The sequence below is a fragment of the Brassica napus genome, unplaced genomic scaffold (assembly GCF_020379485.1).
Source record: "Brassica napus cultivar Da-Ae unplaced genomic scaffold, Da-Ae ScsIHWf_1459;HRSCAF=2050, whole genome shotgun sequence".
Classification (NCBI taxonomy): Eukaryota; Viridiplantae; Streptophyta; class Magnoliopsida; order Brassicales; family Brassicaceae; genus Brassica; species Brassica napus.
The window spans coordinates 86,354-103,564 of NW_026014872.1; the positions used below are offsets into that span (position 1 = coordinate 86,354).

General features: G+C 37.9%; 3 protein-coding genes and 1 pseudogene across 3 annotated transcripts; 1 reads left to right on the plus strand and 3 right to left on the minus strand.

Moving 5' to 3' along the window:
- Positions 1-4,157: 4,157 nt before the first annotated feature.
- LOC125597418 (glutathione S-transferase T3-like) lies at positions 4,158-5,227 on the minus strand. The gene is made up of 2 exons (XM_048772152.1): positions 4,427-5,227; positions 4,158-4,259 (listed from the first exon to the last, which is right to left on the minus strand). The coding sequence occupies exons 1-2, from the start codon at positions 5,225-5,227 to the stop codon at positions 4,158-4,160; spliced, it is 903 nt and encodes a 300-aa protein (XP_048628109.1).
- Positions 5,228-8,574: 3,347 nt separating this feature from the next.
- On the minus strand, positions 8,575-10,883 carry LOC106356786 (putative BTB/POZ domain-containing protein At2g40440). The gene is given in 3 exon segments (XM_013796516.3): positions 8,575-10,361; positions 10,483-10,544; positions 10,547-10,883. Coding segments are annotated over 3 exon segments (642 nt in total). The 5' UTR covers positions 10,623-10,883; the 3' UTR covers positions 8,575-9,857.
- Positions 10,884-13,442: 2,559 nt separating this feature from the next.
- Positions 13,443-15,390, plus strand: LOC106372796 (annotated as a pseudogene).
- A 185-nt stretch (positions 15,391-15,575) lies between these two features.
- On the minus strand, positions 15,576-16,164 carry LOC125597435 (60S ribosomal protein L27-3). Its single transcript, XM_048772178.1, has one exon. The coding sequence runs from the start codon at positions 16,115-16,117 to the stop codon at positions 15,710-15,712; it is 408 nt and encodes a 135-aa protein (XP_048628135.1). The 5' UTR covers positions 16,118-16,164; the 3' UTR covers positions 15,576-15,709.
- Between the last annotated feature and the right edge of the window lie 1,047 nt (positions 16,165-17,211).

The following is a 17,211-nucleotide window of genomic DNA, read 5'->3' on the forward strand; positions in this document are numbered from 1 at the left end:
CTCACCCCGAGATCACCAGGTTCAGCGTGTTTGAGAACATACGGTTTCTTCCTCCCCCCGAGCTCCTTTGCACTGATCCACGTGCTGCGGTCCCTGACGAAGACATGGATGATGTTGAGGACATCACCCCTGAAGCCGACCCATCGTACGACCTCGGAGAGCTCGCTGATGTGACCGATGATCAAGCTTACAGACGCTGGATGGTGGACTCGCAGCGAAAAAACAACAGCCTCATGCGGAGGATACTCCACCTCGTCACTGGGGGATGCATTGGAGGGAGCGCCCAGCGCCAGTCTACGACAGATCGCCCACCAAGATCCCACCGACCAGGCAAGGAGCCCATGGGAACTGGCCCTTCTTCAGAAGAGGTTCATCGCTCGCGCAACAGGCGATCCTTTGACCCAGCCGAGAGCGGCGAGTCCGACTGAGTCCGCAAGGACTATCCTCTATCCATTGTTCTATCCATCTGAACTTTTTATTTTTATTTTTTATGTTTTATGCTGTGTTGCTTTTTGGCTGACCTCAGCTTCATTTCCACCAGGGATGGTGTCGATTAAGTCTGGGGGAAGCACTGTGTGCTGAAACTCTATTTCTTTGTTTCTTTGTTTTTGAGTCAGTCCTTGCGTCATTTGGATGTTTTATCGAGTCAGTTTAGGATCGAGTCAGTTAAAACTCTTGTGGGAATTAGGACCTTGTGATATATTCTTTTAACCACCTCGTGCTCTAACATTCTTATCCAGTGACCTTAGCAGTGATGAAAGAGCCCATACTTGGACCTGGAACACCCTTTGACTCATCTCATTTGACTCTCCAGAAGCTCTCATCCGATCAGGTTACACTGGGTAGACTCAACTCCACCCAACTTGAACCTAATCTTGACTGAAATTCTTCTTGTTATGGGCACTAGATCAGGGAAACGAGACCAACGCTCAGGGCTTCTTATTCTTTTTACCAATCTTGCTGATCCTGAGCGGCTAGCTCATTTTTAGCTAGTTCCAACCTTCTACCTAAGCCTTTATTTTCACCCTCATGCACTCTGTTTTTCAATGTCATATGTGCAGATATGTGCAAAAGGGCCGGAGAGGATAGGATTGACACAGCCCCTTACTCGTTGACGCCTGACACTCAGAGAGAAGAGCAAGCAGATTGAGAACAGTCGACAAGATCAATCCTTAAAGAAAGGAACAGTCGAAGGCGCATGGAACAATGGCACCCCGTGAGAAACAGAGGATAGACCCCCAGCGGCTGCAAAACATTCGTCCCGATACCTCTCTCCATCTCCACTCAAAAAAAAAAAAAAAAAAAAAACTGAATGCTTTAATTTATTTATGATGGAGAGGGTAGATTCGAGATGCATGCTGCTGGAAAAGGGTGAGCAAGAAGTGGGTACAGATTTTGGAGGAATAAAAAGAAGTCAAGAGCTGGAGAACAGTGGCACGATTGATCCACATTGTAGAACAACCTAATCCGTGAGGCAGAGATGAGTAAGGGTTGTGGGCTTCAACAGATCCGTCCTCTCTTGCTATTTTGCGCGATATCCTGCATGCACTCAAACACGGTAACCCCTAAACACTCTCAGCTCCACCGTAAAACAGCCTATTCCTTATCAACCCGTCTACCCTGAATAGTGCTTGTAATGAGAAGCTCACGCTGTTCTTAAATGATTCTTAAAGGAGTTTTGTCTCGATAGTGCAACCTTTTCAGGTATGAGATATAGAGTACGGAGCTGATCTTCGAACAGCAATCGTGGGGTGTTCTGGTAAGGGTGTGCGATCTGATTCTACAGCTTGTATGGTTCAGAGATGTGTGGTAAGAGCATGGTTATTCAGACAAAGCGAGTTCCCGCTCCTTCAAACCTTTCTTCCTGCTCTTGAGGCTTGGTCTTGTTCGAGGACAAACAAGGATCTAAGTCTGGGGGAATTGATATGTGGTGTTTTTAATACCAATACATGTGCACTTTGAGCTCATTTTCAGTCCTAATTCGTGTTTAATTTACATCATTCCAGGTTGGGAACAGGTGAAAGAGTAAAGGAGAAAGTTTCAGGAAGTCAGATGCTGTTTTGAAGGATTCAACGTGGAACAGTCATTTAGAACAACCCAAGGGTTGCTCCCGAAGAGATCAAGCATTAGACTGCTCCCGATCATTAAGGAAACTTCCTATTCTGGAGTTTGCCCTAGTTTCGACTTTCTCTTTCTCTTATTCTCCTATCACCAGCGCCTCCCTATAAAAGGGGAGGCTATCGTTTTCTTAAAGACACACTAGTTTTTACAAGAAACCTAGATTGCTCTTTTGGATTTTACGCAACTTGTAAGGGAGAAGGCTCCATCTCTCATTCTCACGAGAAGATTACCCTGAACCCTTTGTCTTTTTACTTATTTTATATGCAGTATTATTCAGAAATCTTGCCTGTGTCATCCTGCTTTATGATTGAGTAGTAGGCTAAGCTTGCTTAGGGTTGTAGGGTGTTAGCCGCATGAACTGAACACAAATAAGTGATCTCAACTATCTTCATTCATATTGATCTTACTGCCTGCATTGAACTGATCACTTAATGTTGGATCTATGATTTAATCCTCTAGCTAACCGTTAGGAGATAAGTCGACCTATATTGAATGAGCTTAGTATCCCTAATCAGCGAGAGTAGATATTAGGGTATTAAGTGAACTAATCAGATCTCGCATCTAAAGCTTGCTTTCGCGTCTTGTTCCAAGCGAGAGCTTAGGATTCAAGGCCGACACGCATAGGGAATAAGATCACGATAGTGAGTTGTTCCAGCTGAGTGATCTGAGTTCTAGACCGCATTTCATCGCACTTGAATAGTTGTTCAGTTCTGCAATTAACATCCGATCATTGACCCTAAGCCAGCTTCATTTAAATTGAATTCAAATTACCTAGGCATTCTTGTTACTTTTATCACAATTAATTCTCAAAACCCACTTGTTTCTCAGCTTGACATTGAACTCATAAGAGTAAAGAGTAAACTGGTCCTCTGGATTGAATCTCAAATATTACAATTACCACTGTTAACTTGACAGTAGCAAGGATTCATTTTTAGAATATCAGCAAACCTCGCTTGCAATACCCCAAAAGCTCGTTCGACATCTTTTCTGGTGGATTCTTGATGTTTAGCAAACAGCTCTGCTTTATCACCTTGAGGAAGTGGGATAGATTGGATAAATGTCGACCAATTCGGATAAATTCCGTCAGTAAGGTAGTACGCCATACGGTAAGTGTGGTTGTTGACCTTGAATTTAACTTTAGGTGCTCGACCTTTTATAATGTCATCAAAAACAGGAGACCGATCAAGAACATTGATATCGTTAAGGGTACCTGGTAATCCGAAAAATGCGTGCCATATCCAAAGATCTTCTGATGCCACAGCCTCTAAGACAATTGTCGGCTTTCCTGAACCTCGTGTGTACTGCCCTCTCCAAGCCGTTGGGCAGTTTTTCCACTCCCAATGCATACAATCAATGCTGCCAATCATCCCGGGAAACCCGCGTGCCTCTCCAATATCGAGTAATCGTTGAAGATCTTCTGCCGTAGGTATTCTTAGATACTCATCACCAAAAAAGTGTATTATCCCATTAGTAAATGTTCCAACATAAAAGAGCAGTACTTTCACCGAGTCGGAGATATTCGTCATACGTATCTCCCGATTGACCATATGCGAGCATACGTATAGCTGCCGTACATTTTTGAAGTGGTGAGAGCCCTTTCCTTCCGTGAGCATTTACTCGGTGCTGAAAGTACGGAACACCTGTAGTTAGAAACAAAGAGAGTGGAAAAAAAAAATTAGACGAATGTGGTTGTCTGAAATTAAGCAAAGTGTGTGAGTGTGCTTACTAGAGAAGAGATGCTGTCTGAAATTAATTACCAAATTCGAGATGTGTGCTTATGTGTGCTTCAGTGTTGTTGTGTGATTGTTTACAGAGAAGAGATTGGAAAGATGGTTTTGTTCTGATTGTTTTGAGAGAATAGATCGAGATGAAGATGAGAGCAATGCATAAATGAGAGATAGATTATATAGTGTCTTTCTCGACATCATCCGCGACAACTACATCATACAAAAATAAAAAACAAACGAGTACAACCCATGACCTGAGCACATGTTTTCTCACTAGTACAACCCGTGAGATGACCCATCAACCTCAGACTAAACCTTGTAGAACCCGTGACCTCCACAACCAACAACCCGTGACCTGTAGAACCAACAAACCTTGTAGAACCCGTGACCTCCACAACCAACAACCTTCACCTGTAAAACGAGACAGAAGAAGATAAGTTAAAGTCAAGTAATCAACAAAATTATCATGTAATGAACAAAGTTATCAAGTAATGAACAAAGAATCAACTAATGAACTAAGAAAATCCTCAACTAAGCACAAGCAGTTATCAAATTATCACCTAGAGCATCTCAGAAACGAGTTTCTCCTTAAGAGCCACCTCACTATCAGTTAGAGTTTCATGTTTCTTAGAGAGGAGACGATCTAGAATTTTTTGTTTGGCTAGGTTGCGTTTCAAGTCTAGAATGGTTTCTAGTCGATCAAAGGCTGCTTCATTCCCCTTTTTCTTGCGTTTGGCTGCTTTGCAAGCCTTAACACCAGGAGGCCTAGCCTCATCCGAGTCAGGGACTGACTCTGCAGCTTCCTTCCGTTTCTCCTTTGCACCATCTTTTGAGACAGAGTTCGATCTCCACTTTTGATCAAACCTCAACTCCCTCCAGGCGTGTTCAAGATTGAACTTCGCCCCGTAGTCGTTGAAGAAGATGTCATGAGCAGACTTCATGACATCGTTCTCATTTTGGCCACTAGCTTGCTCCTTCATAGCCGCCTCATAGCTTCCCACAAACTTACACACCTGCTCATTAATCCTTCCCCACCTCTGCTTACACTGACTCCACTCTCTAGGAGCAGAGCCAGTGAGCTGAGGGCTTGAATTAAAATAATCCTCTATTCTTTTCCAAAACGAACCTAACTTCTGCTGGTTACTAACTATGGGATCCTTTCTGGTGTTCAACCAGGCACTGATGAGGACAATGTCCTCTTGTGTTGTCCACTTTCTCCTCTCTACGGGTTTAGGAACATCTGAGGACCCTACATCTATGGTTTGAGTGGTTTGAGTGTTTTGAGCGGTTTGAGTGATTTGAGTGTTTTGAGTGGTTTGAGTGCACTGGGAAGATAATAGGTTCACAAACCCGACAGAATTAAGAGAAAAGGGATCCATTTTGGTTTCAGGTTTTTGGGTGTTTTCACAAGAGCGTGGTGAGTTAGAGTGATTTTTAAAAGTTGGTTTGTGTTTACAGTGGTTGGTTTCAGTATCTATAAAAAGGATTTACTTCCTTTGTGTCTCTAACTACCAAACATTCATTAGCCTTAATTACAGATGAAGTAGTTCACATAATGTATTCATTACACATCAAATCAATATTTTTAATGACCATTCATCACAGCAACCAACCAACAACGATTTAAATTAACCTATGTGAGTTCCTAGTTATAATCTAGTACAGATACTACTCTACATATTTAATGAACTTAGATGAGTTCCTAGTTAAGTTTCAGTTCAACTACAGAAACCAACACACCTATCAGTACACGGAAAGAACTACTTCGGTTTAGTTTCTGTGTTTACCTGTTCGATTTCAGTCGAAACACACCCTCTCCAGAGCAGCCACCTGCACTGTGAGGTTATACACGTCACCAGTGAGCTTATCAAGCAGCAAACTCAGCCTTTTAACTTGTGCCTGCACAAGAAAAAAAGAAACGTTGTGAATGACTTTTTAAAAACCTAAATTAAGAAAAATAAATCAACTCTTAGACAAAGTGACAAACCTCGACACTCTCAACCAGCATTGGCACCGACTTGATCACTCATCAGCCTCCTCCACACGCTACGCAGCATTTCGATCTCCTCCTGCACACCACAAACCCAAGGCTGACGATAATGTAACCCATCAGCCTTGGTTAAACAATAAACACATCAGACAACACATTCCAAATATTGAACTAAAGCACAGGTTTGTATCTAATAATTCAAATGGGTAACAGGGTTTGTATCTAACCTCGTAGTTTACACAGCTGAAGAAGCGTTTCCCTGGCTGAGTGTCGAACTCATCCTTCACTCGAACCTCGTCTATCATTCTCCCACCACAAGCGCATCTTTTGGGCATCCCATGTTCCAAATCGGAAACGTATCTCAGGAGGTTTATGTGCTCCAGTTTCCTCTTACAATCTGTTCTCTCATCTGCGGGATCCATCTAAAGCACAAAACAAGAAATGATTAGCACAAAAAAACTGTAAAATACGATCATACGAACCGTCTATCCAACCCAGTTTACTATATCAAACCACTAATCGAAACCCCCAAATTTTTTTTAACCCTAATTCGAAAACCCCTATTCGATTTTCAATCCGCAAATCTCGGACCATTAATCGATAAATAGAACCCGTAGACAAGGTTATACAACCCTAGATCCAAACACATCTCGATTTCGAACCCTAACCCGAGATCAGAAAATCTTTTGACAATTCACAATGGCGATATCGACAACAGAAGGCTAATATCTAAACGTCAATCGACTCGGAACTCACCTCTGGTCGTGGAGGAGACAATCCGGCGCCGAATCGATCGAGAAAAGGGGAGAAAATGGGTGAGAGCTCGGCGTCGCAAATGAAATCGCCACATAGAGCAAACCCTAGCTTTCTCGTGAAAATGAGAGAAATGATTCTCTCTCCGCGTTCAAGCGCGTGACCTCTCCTCCCCTTCACCAATCAGAATGCGACACCTGTCCTGAACCCGTATCGGACGGGATCACTGGTAAGAGGCGGTTCGCCAAATTAAATCCAATTTCTCATTTATTTTTATTTAAAAGGCCTTAAAACCTGAGCCCATGAACCTGTTTAAAACCCTCAATGTGGTTGCTCTTATGATTTATGAACAAACTTCTTTTGCTAGTGCCATCTATTCGGTGTGGATATTTCCATACATAATAGACTTTAGTCATGTATAGTGGATATATTTTGAGTAAATATTTTTGAATGTCACTTCATACTCTTCTACGTTTTGAAGAGGCTTTGCATATATGTATATTACAGTAGTATGTATATCACCATGAATGAACACATGACCACAATTCTAACCCCACCAAACCACATGCAGCTGCCTTGTCTCTAGTCTCAACGATTATTGAAGTATTTCTACAGCTTAGTTCCACCTGAACACCTACAAAATATCCAATATGGAACCATTTTTAAAAAACCGAGCAATTAATTCATTGAATTTACATGTTAGCATATAATTACAATTTACAACATGGTATTCTTAAACCTAATTCCCAGTTAGAGTGCTTCATGTACAGGCCTGTTTTACTGATTAGAAATCAAATATCTGATATGGAATCGAACCAAATAATAAACAAACTGAATTGGTTAGTTTTTCCATCTCTTGACCACCCAACTCAGTTCTTTGAGAAAGATACAAGAAGTCACTTATTGATTCCAATCTAACATGGGTGAACCAGGTTTAAAATATATATATATATATAAACAATTATCATGCCTTAATTACTTACTATGAACGGGTGATATGAAAATTAAATAGAATATTGTAACATCCCGAGTTGTGATATGTGAAAAGGCTTACGAGAATTGATTTGACTACCTATGTTACCAAAGTTGATTTACTTTTTCCGGAGCACATCCTGAAAGAACTCCAGAGTTAAGCGTGCTTGAGCTGGAGTAGTGGAAGGATGGGTGACCTATCGGAAAGTGATTCGTGATAGCATGCAAGTGAGGCCAAAGCATGGGAAAAGGTCGGATGGTGATTGCAGGGTCAGTAAACAGTGATTTCGAGCCTTTGGAAAATTAACGGACTGACTGTCAGACAGGATGGGGCCCACAGGCCGAGAGAGCGGGCATGGATGGCCCATTAGCCGTGGGCGGATCAGGGCATTACAAGTGGTATCAGAGCTAGTTAGTCGTCTCAGTTCTGACCTGAGAGGCGTCTTGAGACCTGTTGTGGAGCGCAACGAGGATGTTGCGTTCTTTGAGAGTGAGTGAATTGTAACATCCCGAGTTGTGATATATGGAAAAGCTTAAGAGAATTGATTTGGCTATCTATGTCACCAATGTTGACTTACCTTTTCCGGAACACATCCTGAAAGAACTCCAGACTCCAGAGTTAAGCGTGCTTGAGCTGGAGTAGTGGAAGGATGGGTGACCTATCGGGAAGTAATTCGCGATAGCGTGCGAGTGAGGCCAAAGCATGGGAAAAGGTCGGGTGGTGATTGCATGGTCAGTAAACAATGATGCTAAGCCTTGGAAAATTAACGGACCAACCGTTAGACGGGATGAGACCCACAGGTCGAGAGAGCTGGCGTGGGTGGCATATTACCCGTGGGCGGGTCGGGGCGTTATAAGTGGTATCAGAGCTGGTTAGCCATCTCAGTTTTGACCTGAGAGGCGTCTTGAGACCTGTCGTGGGCCGTAACGAGGACGTTGCGTTCTTTGAGAGGGGGTGAATTGTAACATCCCGAGTTGTGATATGTGAAAAAGCTTAAGAGAATTGATTTGGCTACCTATGTCACCAAAGTTGATTTACCTTTTCCGAAGCACATCCTGAAAGAACTCCAGAGTTAAATGTGCTTGAGATGGAATAGTGGAAGGATGGGTGACCTATCGGGAAGTGATTCGCGATAGCATGCGAGTGAGGCCAAAGCATGAGAAAATATCGGGTGGTGATTGTAGGGTCAGTAAACAGTGATTTTGAGCTTTTAGAAAATTAACGGACCGACCGTCAGATGGGATGGAGCCCACGGACCGAGAGAGCGGCGTGGGTTGCCCATTAGCCGTGGACGGATCAAAGCGTTACAAATATATTGTTAACGCCTTTGTCCACTGTCTTACTGATACGAACAACATCAATGATCAAACAATATTGAAGAAAAAGAATCTCTGGCAAAGACCCATTGATGATATTAATCACCAGAATATAGCGGCAAATTACTAATTAAAGTTTAAGACGAATTCACTACCATGCAAACCTCTCCACCTATCCCAGATCTGAGTCCGTTCTTATTTTTTATGAAAGAAGAGGAGCTGAAGAATGGTTTATATAGATGAATTGAAAAAGATGAGATATTATCTCTCAAAACTCTTTAGAAATGTATTATCGATTGTTGATGAAATGAAACTCACTTTGACAAAAGGATCCAAAGAGTCAATAGTTGAGGATGAACGATTTACCTTTTTCTATGGATTTTTTTAAAGTGAGGTGTCAGGCAGGCAGAGCCGGACCTGAATTGTTTGGGGCCCTATACAATTTTCTTTTAAGAATTATTTAATTTTTTTTAAAGGTTAAAATTTATTATAATTTGTATTTAAATATAAACTTAATCTAATTTACTGCCATATATACATAACTATGCATTTTTATTTATCTTTTATGAACATTTTTTTTTGAAAACATAACATTTTTATTTTACACTTACACATTTATATATATTATTATATTTATAGACATATTATTACGAAATTATAAGAAATTGGGGACCCATTCGATTGGTTCAAAATAATTGGGTCAAGCCGGGCTCTGCAGGCATGGGGTGCTGACGTATCAGACCCTGGTGAGTCTCCACTGAATCATTATATAATAGATTACTTCAATTTAGTAGTAAATCAAAACTGACCACAAAATAGGACCAAAGAAAACTCTAGACACACAATCTTATTTAACTCAATACAAATAATATGATTTAGCATATTGAGCTCGTTAAAAACAGATCAATCGCATTTCAGACGATTATTGAGAAAATAAAGACGTCACGAGAGCAATCATGTTAACGGTCTTCTTGACTTCATCTGCAGTAAAGACAGTAGGTACCACAGTTTCTACAAGCCCTGGAGTAAATGTTGCTTGTCTGCGAAACAGAAGCCTTCATTATCTCCCAGGCAAGATTTGGGTTACTGACTACGAATAATTTGAAGACCTCCGAGCTAGCTATGGTAGATATATTATTTTTGACATAACTGAAAGCGGCTTCATTGAGGCCATTGTCGAAAGGTATCTGAGCAAGCTCAAGGACGTCAAGAGCATTCGACATATCCAGAGAAGATATCATTTCGTTTCTGCACAGATCACGTAGATGAGGGATTTCGTATTTGTCAGCGGCAAGATAGAGTGACTGAACATTCTGCTTAGCTTTCGGAGAAATCATAGTGCCATCGCTATACATAAATTCAACAAAAGTTTCTAACTCTTCTTTTTTCATCTCTGATAGAGTGACTGTCTCGACCTGCTCAGCCAAAGTCTTAACCTCGTCAGATTCCAGCATCTTCTTAAACACCTCTGATCTTGATGCCTATTCGTAATCCAAACATATATAAGGGCCACTCACTAACCAGTAATTAAACATAAACATTTCTAGTATTGATTCCTAGATCAGATAATAGTGAGTAAGAGATCAGAGATAAGAACGAGACCAGAATAAGTTTGTGAGCGGATATAGCTGAATCGTCATCGTTGTCCACACCCGCCTTGAGCGTACGTCAACTTGCCATTGTTCTTCCAAGACCTTTGCAAGTCCACCCGAGAATATCTGTTGGTTGGTTTGAGTTGCCATAGTTATAAGGTAACATGATTTTATTTCTAGTAAACTATAGTGGCTTATATAGAGAGAACCCAAAGACAACCGTCCAACTTCTTAATACTTACGTTTTGGAAATTGAAGGAGAAGCATTTATATTTAGTCAATTAGTACAGTGGAAATCCTGGTGCACAAAAAAAGAGGACAGTGGAAATCCTAAGGTCTGGTTGCACTCAACGGGCTACTCTCTTGGGAAATGAACCGTTGTCTTGTCTATCTTGGCCTATGTAAAATTTGGAATTGCGGAAGCTATTTTCGACCTCCAACATGTCTAATCTAACTTTGTGTTATGAATCTTCCCATAAACATGTGAGTGTCTTACTGATGATTGTGAAACAGAGACATGGTCGATTCTAAGAGTAAGAAGATTATAAACAATTTGGCAAGAGTCAAATAAATACTCTTTACATATTTGGAGGTCAATATTTATGTAAGTTATTTATGTCAATAGATTTTTTTTATAATTTTAGGAGGCTACGGACTAATGTTTCATATGTCTATGTTCCGGACTAGTAGGAGATACTAATCTTCTTTATTAAAAGAGAAGTACCATTTTTATCTACCATAAAAAAGTTATACTAGTCTTACTAGGTCCATTTCATTAATTATATTTATTTAATTATTTACATTAATCTATTAAATATATAAAGATATTAATAATAAATCAATTTTAACTGTAAATTTAAATTTTATTTTTAGTTATAACAAAATGTTGAGAAAAAATCTAACAAAATCTTTCTAAAAATTTAAAATATTTTATTTAAATTAATACTATTGATTAATTTTGCAATTAATAATATATACTATTATACATTAATTTAAATAAGATTTTATTATAAAACAAAATAAAATAAAATTGTATGCTATTTTCAAATTTTATAATTATATTATATAACTTCTTTATTAAAAGAAATACCATAAAAAAATCCATACTAGGTCTATTTCATCAATAACATCTATTTGATTATTTAAGTTAATCTATTTAATATATAACATTTTGAAAAAAAATATTATAAATTATATAGATATTAATAAATAAATTTTAACTGTAAATTTAAAATTTATTTTTACTTATAACAAAATATGTTGGAAACAATCTAACAAAATCTTGATAATTTTTTTTTAATTAATGCAGCGATTGATTTCATAATTAATAATATAGTATTATTATAATGTATTTACTTATAAAATCCCACAATATACTAAAATAAATAACATAGAAATATAAATTATGCTAAGAAAATATCAGTTCTATAGTATAACTAAATAAAATTTTAAAATATATTGTATTCAGTCTGTAAAAATTAGAAAAAAATGAAGGAGATTCTCAATTTGTTTATTTCATACTATGAATTCATTTTACCAAACTCGAAAATATATTAATATAAAATAACAATTAATAATAAAGTAAAATGTATAAAACAAATCATTATACATTAATAATATCGAATAAGAAACATAACCAATAACATTATAGATTTACATAATATAACACTAAAATGTAAATTATATCTTTGAAAGTTTTACGATGGTGTATGTTATATATTTATAAAATGAAAATCTACCCGCACGGATGTGTGGGTGAAAAATCTAGTTAAGTAGTAAGGGCATTTCCAACTTCATTTTATATTTCACTGTAAAATACAATTTAGATTAAAATTGATTTAACATACTCTATTTTTAACTCTATAATAGAGTAAAAAATAAGTTTACTCTATATATAGAGTAATTTATTTATTTTTGTTTATCACTCTATTTTTTATTCTATTTAGAGAAAAAATAAAGTAAACCATTAGACTTGGGCTAATAAGCTTTTATGGTATTTTGTATTTCTTTATTGATAAAAACAAGTATGAAAATCAAACATTTAAAAATTCACGATTTAAGAAATTTGACGTAGATTTGATATGCTATGTGTAGTCCGTATATTAACAAACTAGATAGTGACTAGTCGCGCCATGCGCATAATGAAATAGATGATTACATTATTTATTTTATGTTGTACTAAAAGATTTTCCATATAGCTTTTCGAGGGATAGGCATTCTGATATCCGTTCGGATTGAGTTGATTTATTCGTATTTTAGATTTTTAGAGTTAGAAATGTAAATCCAATTCGAATATTTACAAATTTTGGTTTGGATTTCGCTGGAATCATTGTGGGTTCTGTTCGGATTTGAGTTTGAGTATCCATTTTATTATGTAATTTTATTTAAAAAATCTAAATATAATTAAATCCTCAAAATCTTAAAATAAAAATAATATAAATATAAAAATCTGAATAATGTAAGACTAAATACTTAAATTTACATAAAAATTAGTTCTATTTAAATATTTGGATGGAGAACAAATAGATATTTTCAGTATTTTGAATATCTTTTTGTTACTTGTGATTACTTTGATAATTTTTAGATATTTTCATATTTTTGAATATCTAATAGATATAAAATTAAAAATAATTAATATACTTAAGTATATAATTATGATATAGATATTTTCGGTATCCACAATATTTCAGTTTGGATCGGGTTTGGGTCTGGTTATCCAGATATTAAAATTTAAGATCCATCTGAGTACTTAATCAGTTTTACTTTTAGTATGTGTTTAGTATTATTTTCAAAACAAGTTTAATTCGATTTTTCGGATCCAGATATTTTTACCCTTACTTATTTTCTTTTACTAATATAAAATAAAATTAAATAAATGTAAAATAAATATTTTAAGCTTATTTTGCATACATAATTATTGAAACATACTTTAATAATACTAATAAAAATGGTTGGATTTCGTATCAATATTGTTAGACATGGATCGTCGTCGTCTTCGACATCGTACACTCAGGCTTCGATCTGGTTACTAACAGCACTAGCACTGGGGTTGAACTCTGAAGATGAGGTTTATGTTTACTTAATCTCCAAGAAATTTCTGGGAGAGACACGTGTTCTGCTTGTCTGAAACAGCAACAGAGGTTTGACCAACATTTTTTGTACACTTTCGGTGAGGCATTTCGTCGAACATTTAGACGACGACGACGACGACGACGTTGACTTTTATAAACCTCTTTCGTATTTTGTCTGGAGGATCTTCCGTGAAATGGATAAGCTTCTTGAGAATCATGAGTTTGCTACGCATGCCGTCGCGGCATCAGCCTCTGTCTCGCTGGGAACTGGTCTCGCTTACCCTCTAGACACCATCAAAACCATCATTCAGGTTGGTTGTAAGAAGCTAACCCCTTGTCAAGTTGTGAACAGAGTTTTCCGCGTCTCTGGCTATTCAGGTCAGTACTCTTTCGTTTTCATTGAATGTAGCATCAGGCAGGCAAGATGATGTTTTTTTTGTTTAAATTGCAGGTCTGTACAGTGGTCTTGGATGGCTAACTCTGGGAAGAATCTCAGGTGTTGGTGCTAGGTTGGAGTCTATGAGATTCTTACTGCTTTCTACAAAGGGGATTCTCCTTTTGTGTCTAATATCATCTAGCTCGCAATCCACTAAAGAATATTTCCATTGTTTCATAGTTTATGTTATGTAGCAGTCAGTATTCAAAAGGTATTAGATTCAAGCTTAGGTTTTGCATCTAGCTAAGAGTATTCGAATTTATTCATTCAAAGTTGGCTCCTTTTGTTCCAGATGGTCGACATGGTAACTATGTGCAAGTCAGCGAAGCAGTTCTGGCGGGGATGGTGGGAGGTGCGGCAGAAACATTGATGACTTCTCCGTTCGAGCTGATCAAAGTTCGACAACAAGTGACTGCTGCATCACGGGCAAGTGGTTTCACCCATGATCACAAAACTGCTTAGACGATACAACAATCTCGATATGAAGTCGTTGACACAAACCGTCAGTATGTTATCCGTGTTGAACCATAAACACCGCAGCCGCATTGCAAGAGTACCATGGATGATGACTGGAACAGGAAACCCACCAGCAGCCATGGATTTTAAGAGACCGCTAGATGTTGCATCACTTGAAGGAGTGAGAGCGTTATGGAGATAAATCTTCGTTCAGGTCTTATAAGAGATTATCTTTACGGAGGAGTGTTCTTCGGAACATGGCAGTTTCTTCACGAGGCAATGATCGGTTGAAAAGCAGTCGGAATGAATCCTCTCCCCAGGTAATTTTAAACCACTAGTTTTATCATTTAAGTGTAGTGATTGTTTAATGATTTTGTTGAGTTTCAGTTCTGAAGAAGAAGTCGGACCTTTATCTCCAGTAGCTATTAGCATTGCCGCTGGGTTTTCTGGTGCCATTGCAGCTGCAGCATCTCATAGCTTTGACACAGCAAGAACACGTGCTCAGTGTGTAATATTGCCAAAGGTAAAAAAAAAAAGAATATGGTTTTTTGGTTGGTTATCATACAAGAAATATGAAAACTCATTTAGTTTGGTTTCTGTTGATTTTACGGTATATAGCAAAAGAGAGGAAGTTTCTGAAATGGAATAAACCAGGAAAGAGATTAGAGAGATGGACAGGTATCCTTCCTACAGACAGAACTCTCTTGTTCAGAGGGATTGGGACAAGGATGGCTCGAAGCTCTGTTGCATCCACTGTTATCGTTGGGATGATATTACTTAGCTGTCGATTTATTGGTTCCAAGTGAAAAACAACAGACATCATACAATGTTTGCAAATCTGTCTTGAATTGAATCAAACATTTCAACTTTGCTACTTTGTAGTATAGCCATCAATTTGTTTTACAACATTCCTGAACAATTAAATAACTACAGAATAATTGGTTGTACTTTTTTTTTTTGCAAAATCAGTACTCTCTTCAGCCCTAACAGAAAAAAGACTTTTCTAACCAAAATTTTGATCAATCTCTAGTTGTAATTGATCTTTAGAAACAAAATGATCATTTTCTATCGAGATTATGAACAAGGTAGATCTACTAAAGATAAAAAACATAAGCACATCATTCAAAGGAAACGAGGAGGTAAATCAAACTGCATTAGATAATCATAACATAGAAAATCCAGAATCGAAATTCCAACAAAAAGTCTTTCACAAGATAAAAGAGGATCCACGTCCCTAGAAAAAGTAAAGCTGTAAAACTCCATACGAAATGTCTTCAGAACCTGAGCTTGGTAAAGAACCACCTGTTCTTGCCAGTCTTAAAACGTTCCTCAAGCTTCGCCTTAGCCTCCTTGAGAGCAGCGACTTTCTTGTCCTTTGAAGAAAGAGCCTCGAGGGTAGCGACTTCCTTGAGATCCACGTCGAGGGTGTAACGGGTAGGCATCAGATGCTGGTAGTTAACCACCTTGATGAAACACTTGACCCGAGATTTCTTCGCCGTCTTCTTGGCCGAGTCCTTGCGGATGACCTTGCTCGGGTACTTCTTGAGTCCGGCCACGAGGCAGTGTCCGTAAGGACGCTCACGGTTTCCGTCGTCGAAGGAGCGGATGATCACAGCTTTCTTTCCGGCGTATCGGCCTTGAAGAAGGATCACGGCCTTGTTTTGTTTCAAGAACTTCACCATTGTTTCTTCTCTTTATCGCCGCTAAGTGGCGGATTCAGTGAGAATTCTAGCTTTAATAGTGGAGGTTGAGAGAACTAAAAATAACCTAGCCCAGTACTAACGCCTCATATTGGGCCGTTAAAGTCAACCCATTTAAGGTGGTATGGCCCGTTGGAGTATCTACGATATCTTCTTTCAACGTTCCTTCCCTTTTGTACAGAAAGCGGTGTTCAAGAAAGCGCTAAGCGGACGCTAGTCCTCAGCGCCTAGAACGCCTGGCGGTCTAGACGGATTCTTAACAAACTATACTATATATATATATATGTTTAGTTATTTATAGTAATAAGCAAAGAAGTTTGTCCATACAAAATAAAAGGTAAAAAAAATTCAAACTTACATAATACATAGTATAGCGTGCAGACATAAACTATAAATAAAGAAAAAGTTTGTCCTATAATTTTAACAGCGATTTTAATCACTTTGTTTAGGTATCTCCTCTAAAATTTACTCATCATCTATGTCAAATTTTATGTCAATTTTTTCCTCATCATCAGACTCAAAATCAGACTCATTAAGGCTCTCTCTCTTATCAAATCATCTCTAGATGAGGAACCTAGAGTTTCACAAGTATCTCCTAGTTCCACATCAGTTTCTTCAACAATCCAATCTTGAGCATGAGTAGCAGAATCTGCAAGTAGTATGTCCACGTTCTTCTCTTTTTGCTTATTTTATTTAACCATTAATCTCATGTTGAATTGAACATAGACAAAATTGTTCAACCGTTTTGCATCAAGTCTATTCCTTTTTTTTTGGTATGTACGTACATAAAACTGAATAAATAAGACACATAAACATTTGTAAGCTCATGAAATATACTATTCATTTAGTTTGAAATACTTGCCCCCTTCGAGAGTACTCTAGTTACGCTTACATCCCAAAGAGCTAGTCGTCAGAGACAAAATCTTTCTTAATTTTTGTAACTTAGGACTTCAACTTTATAAAAGTTCCACCATTGAACTACAAAGAATGATTAGCAAAATCATACATAGAAAATATTCAAAATACACAAATTCTCAGGAAACAAACCTAGATCATAATTTTCATCATTTTTTAAA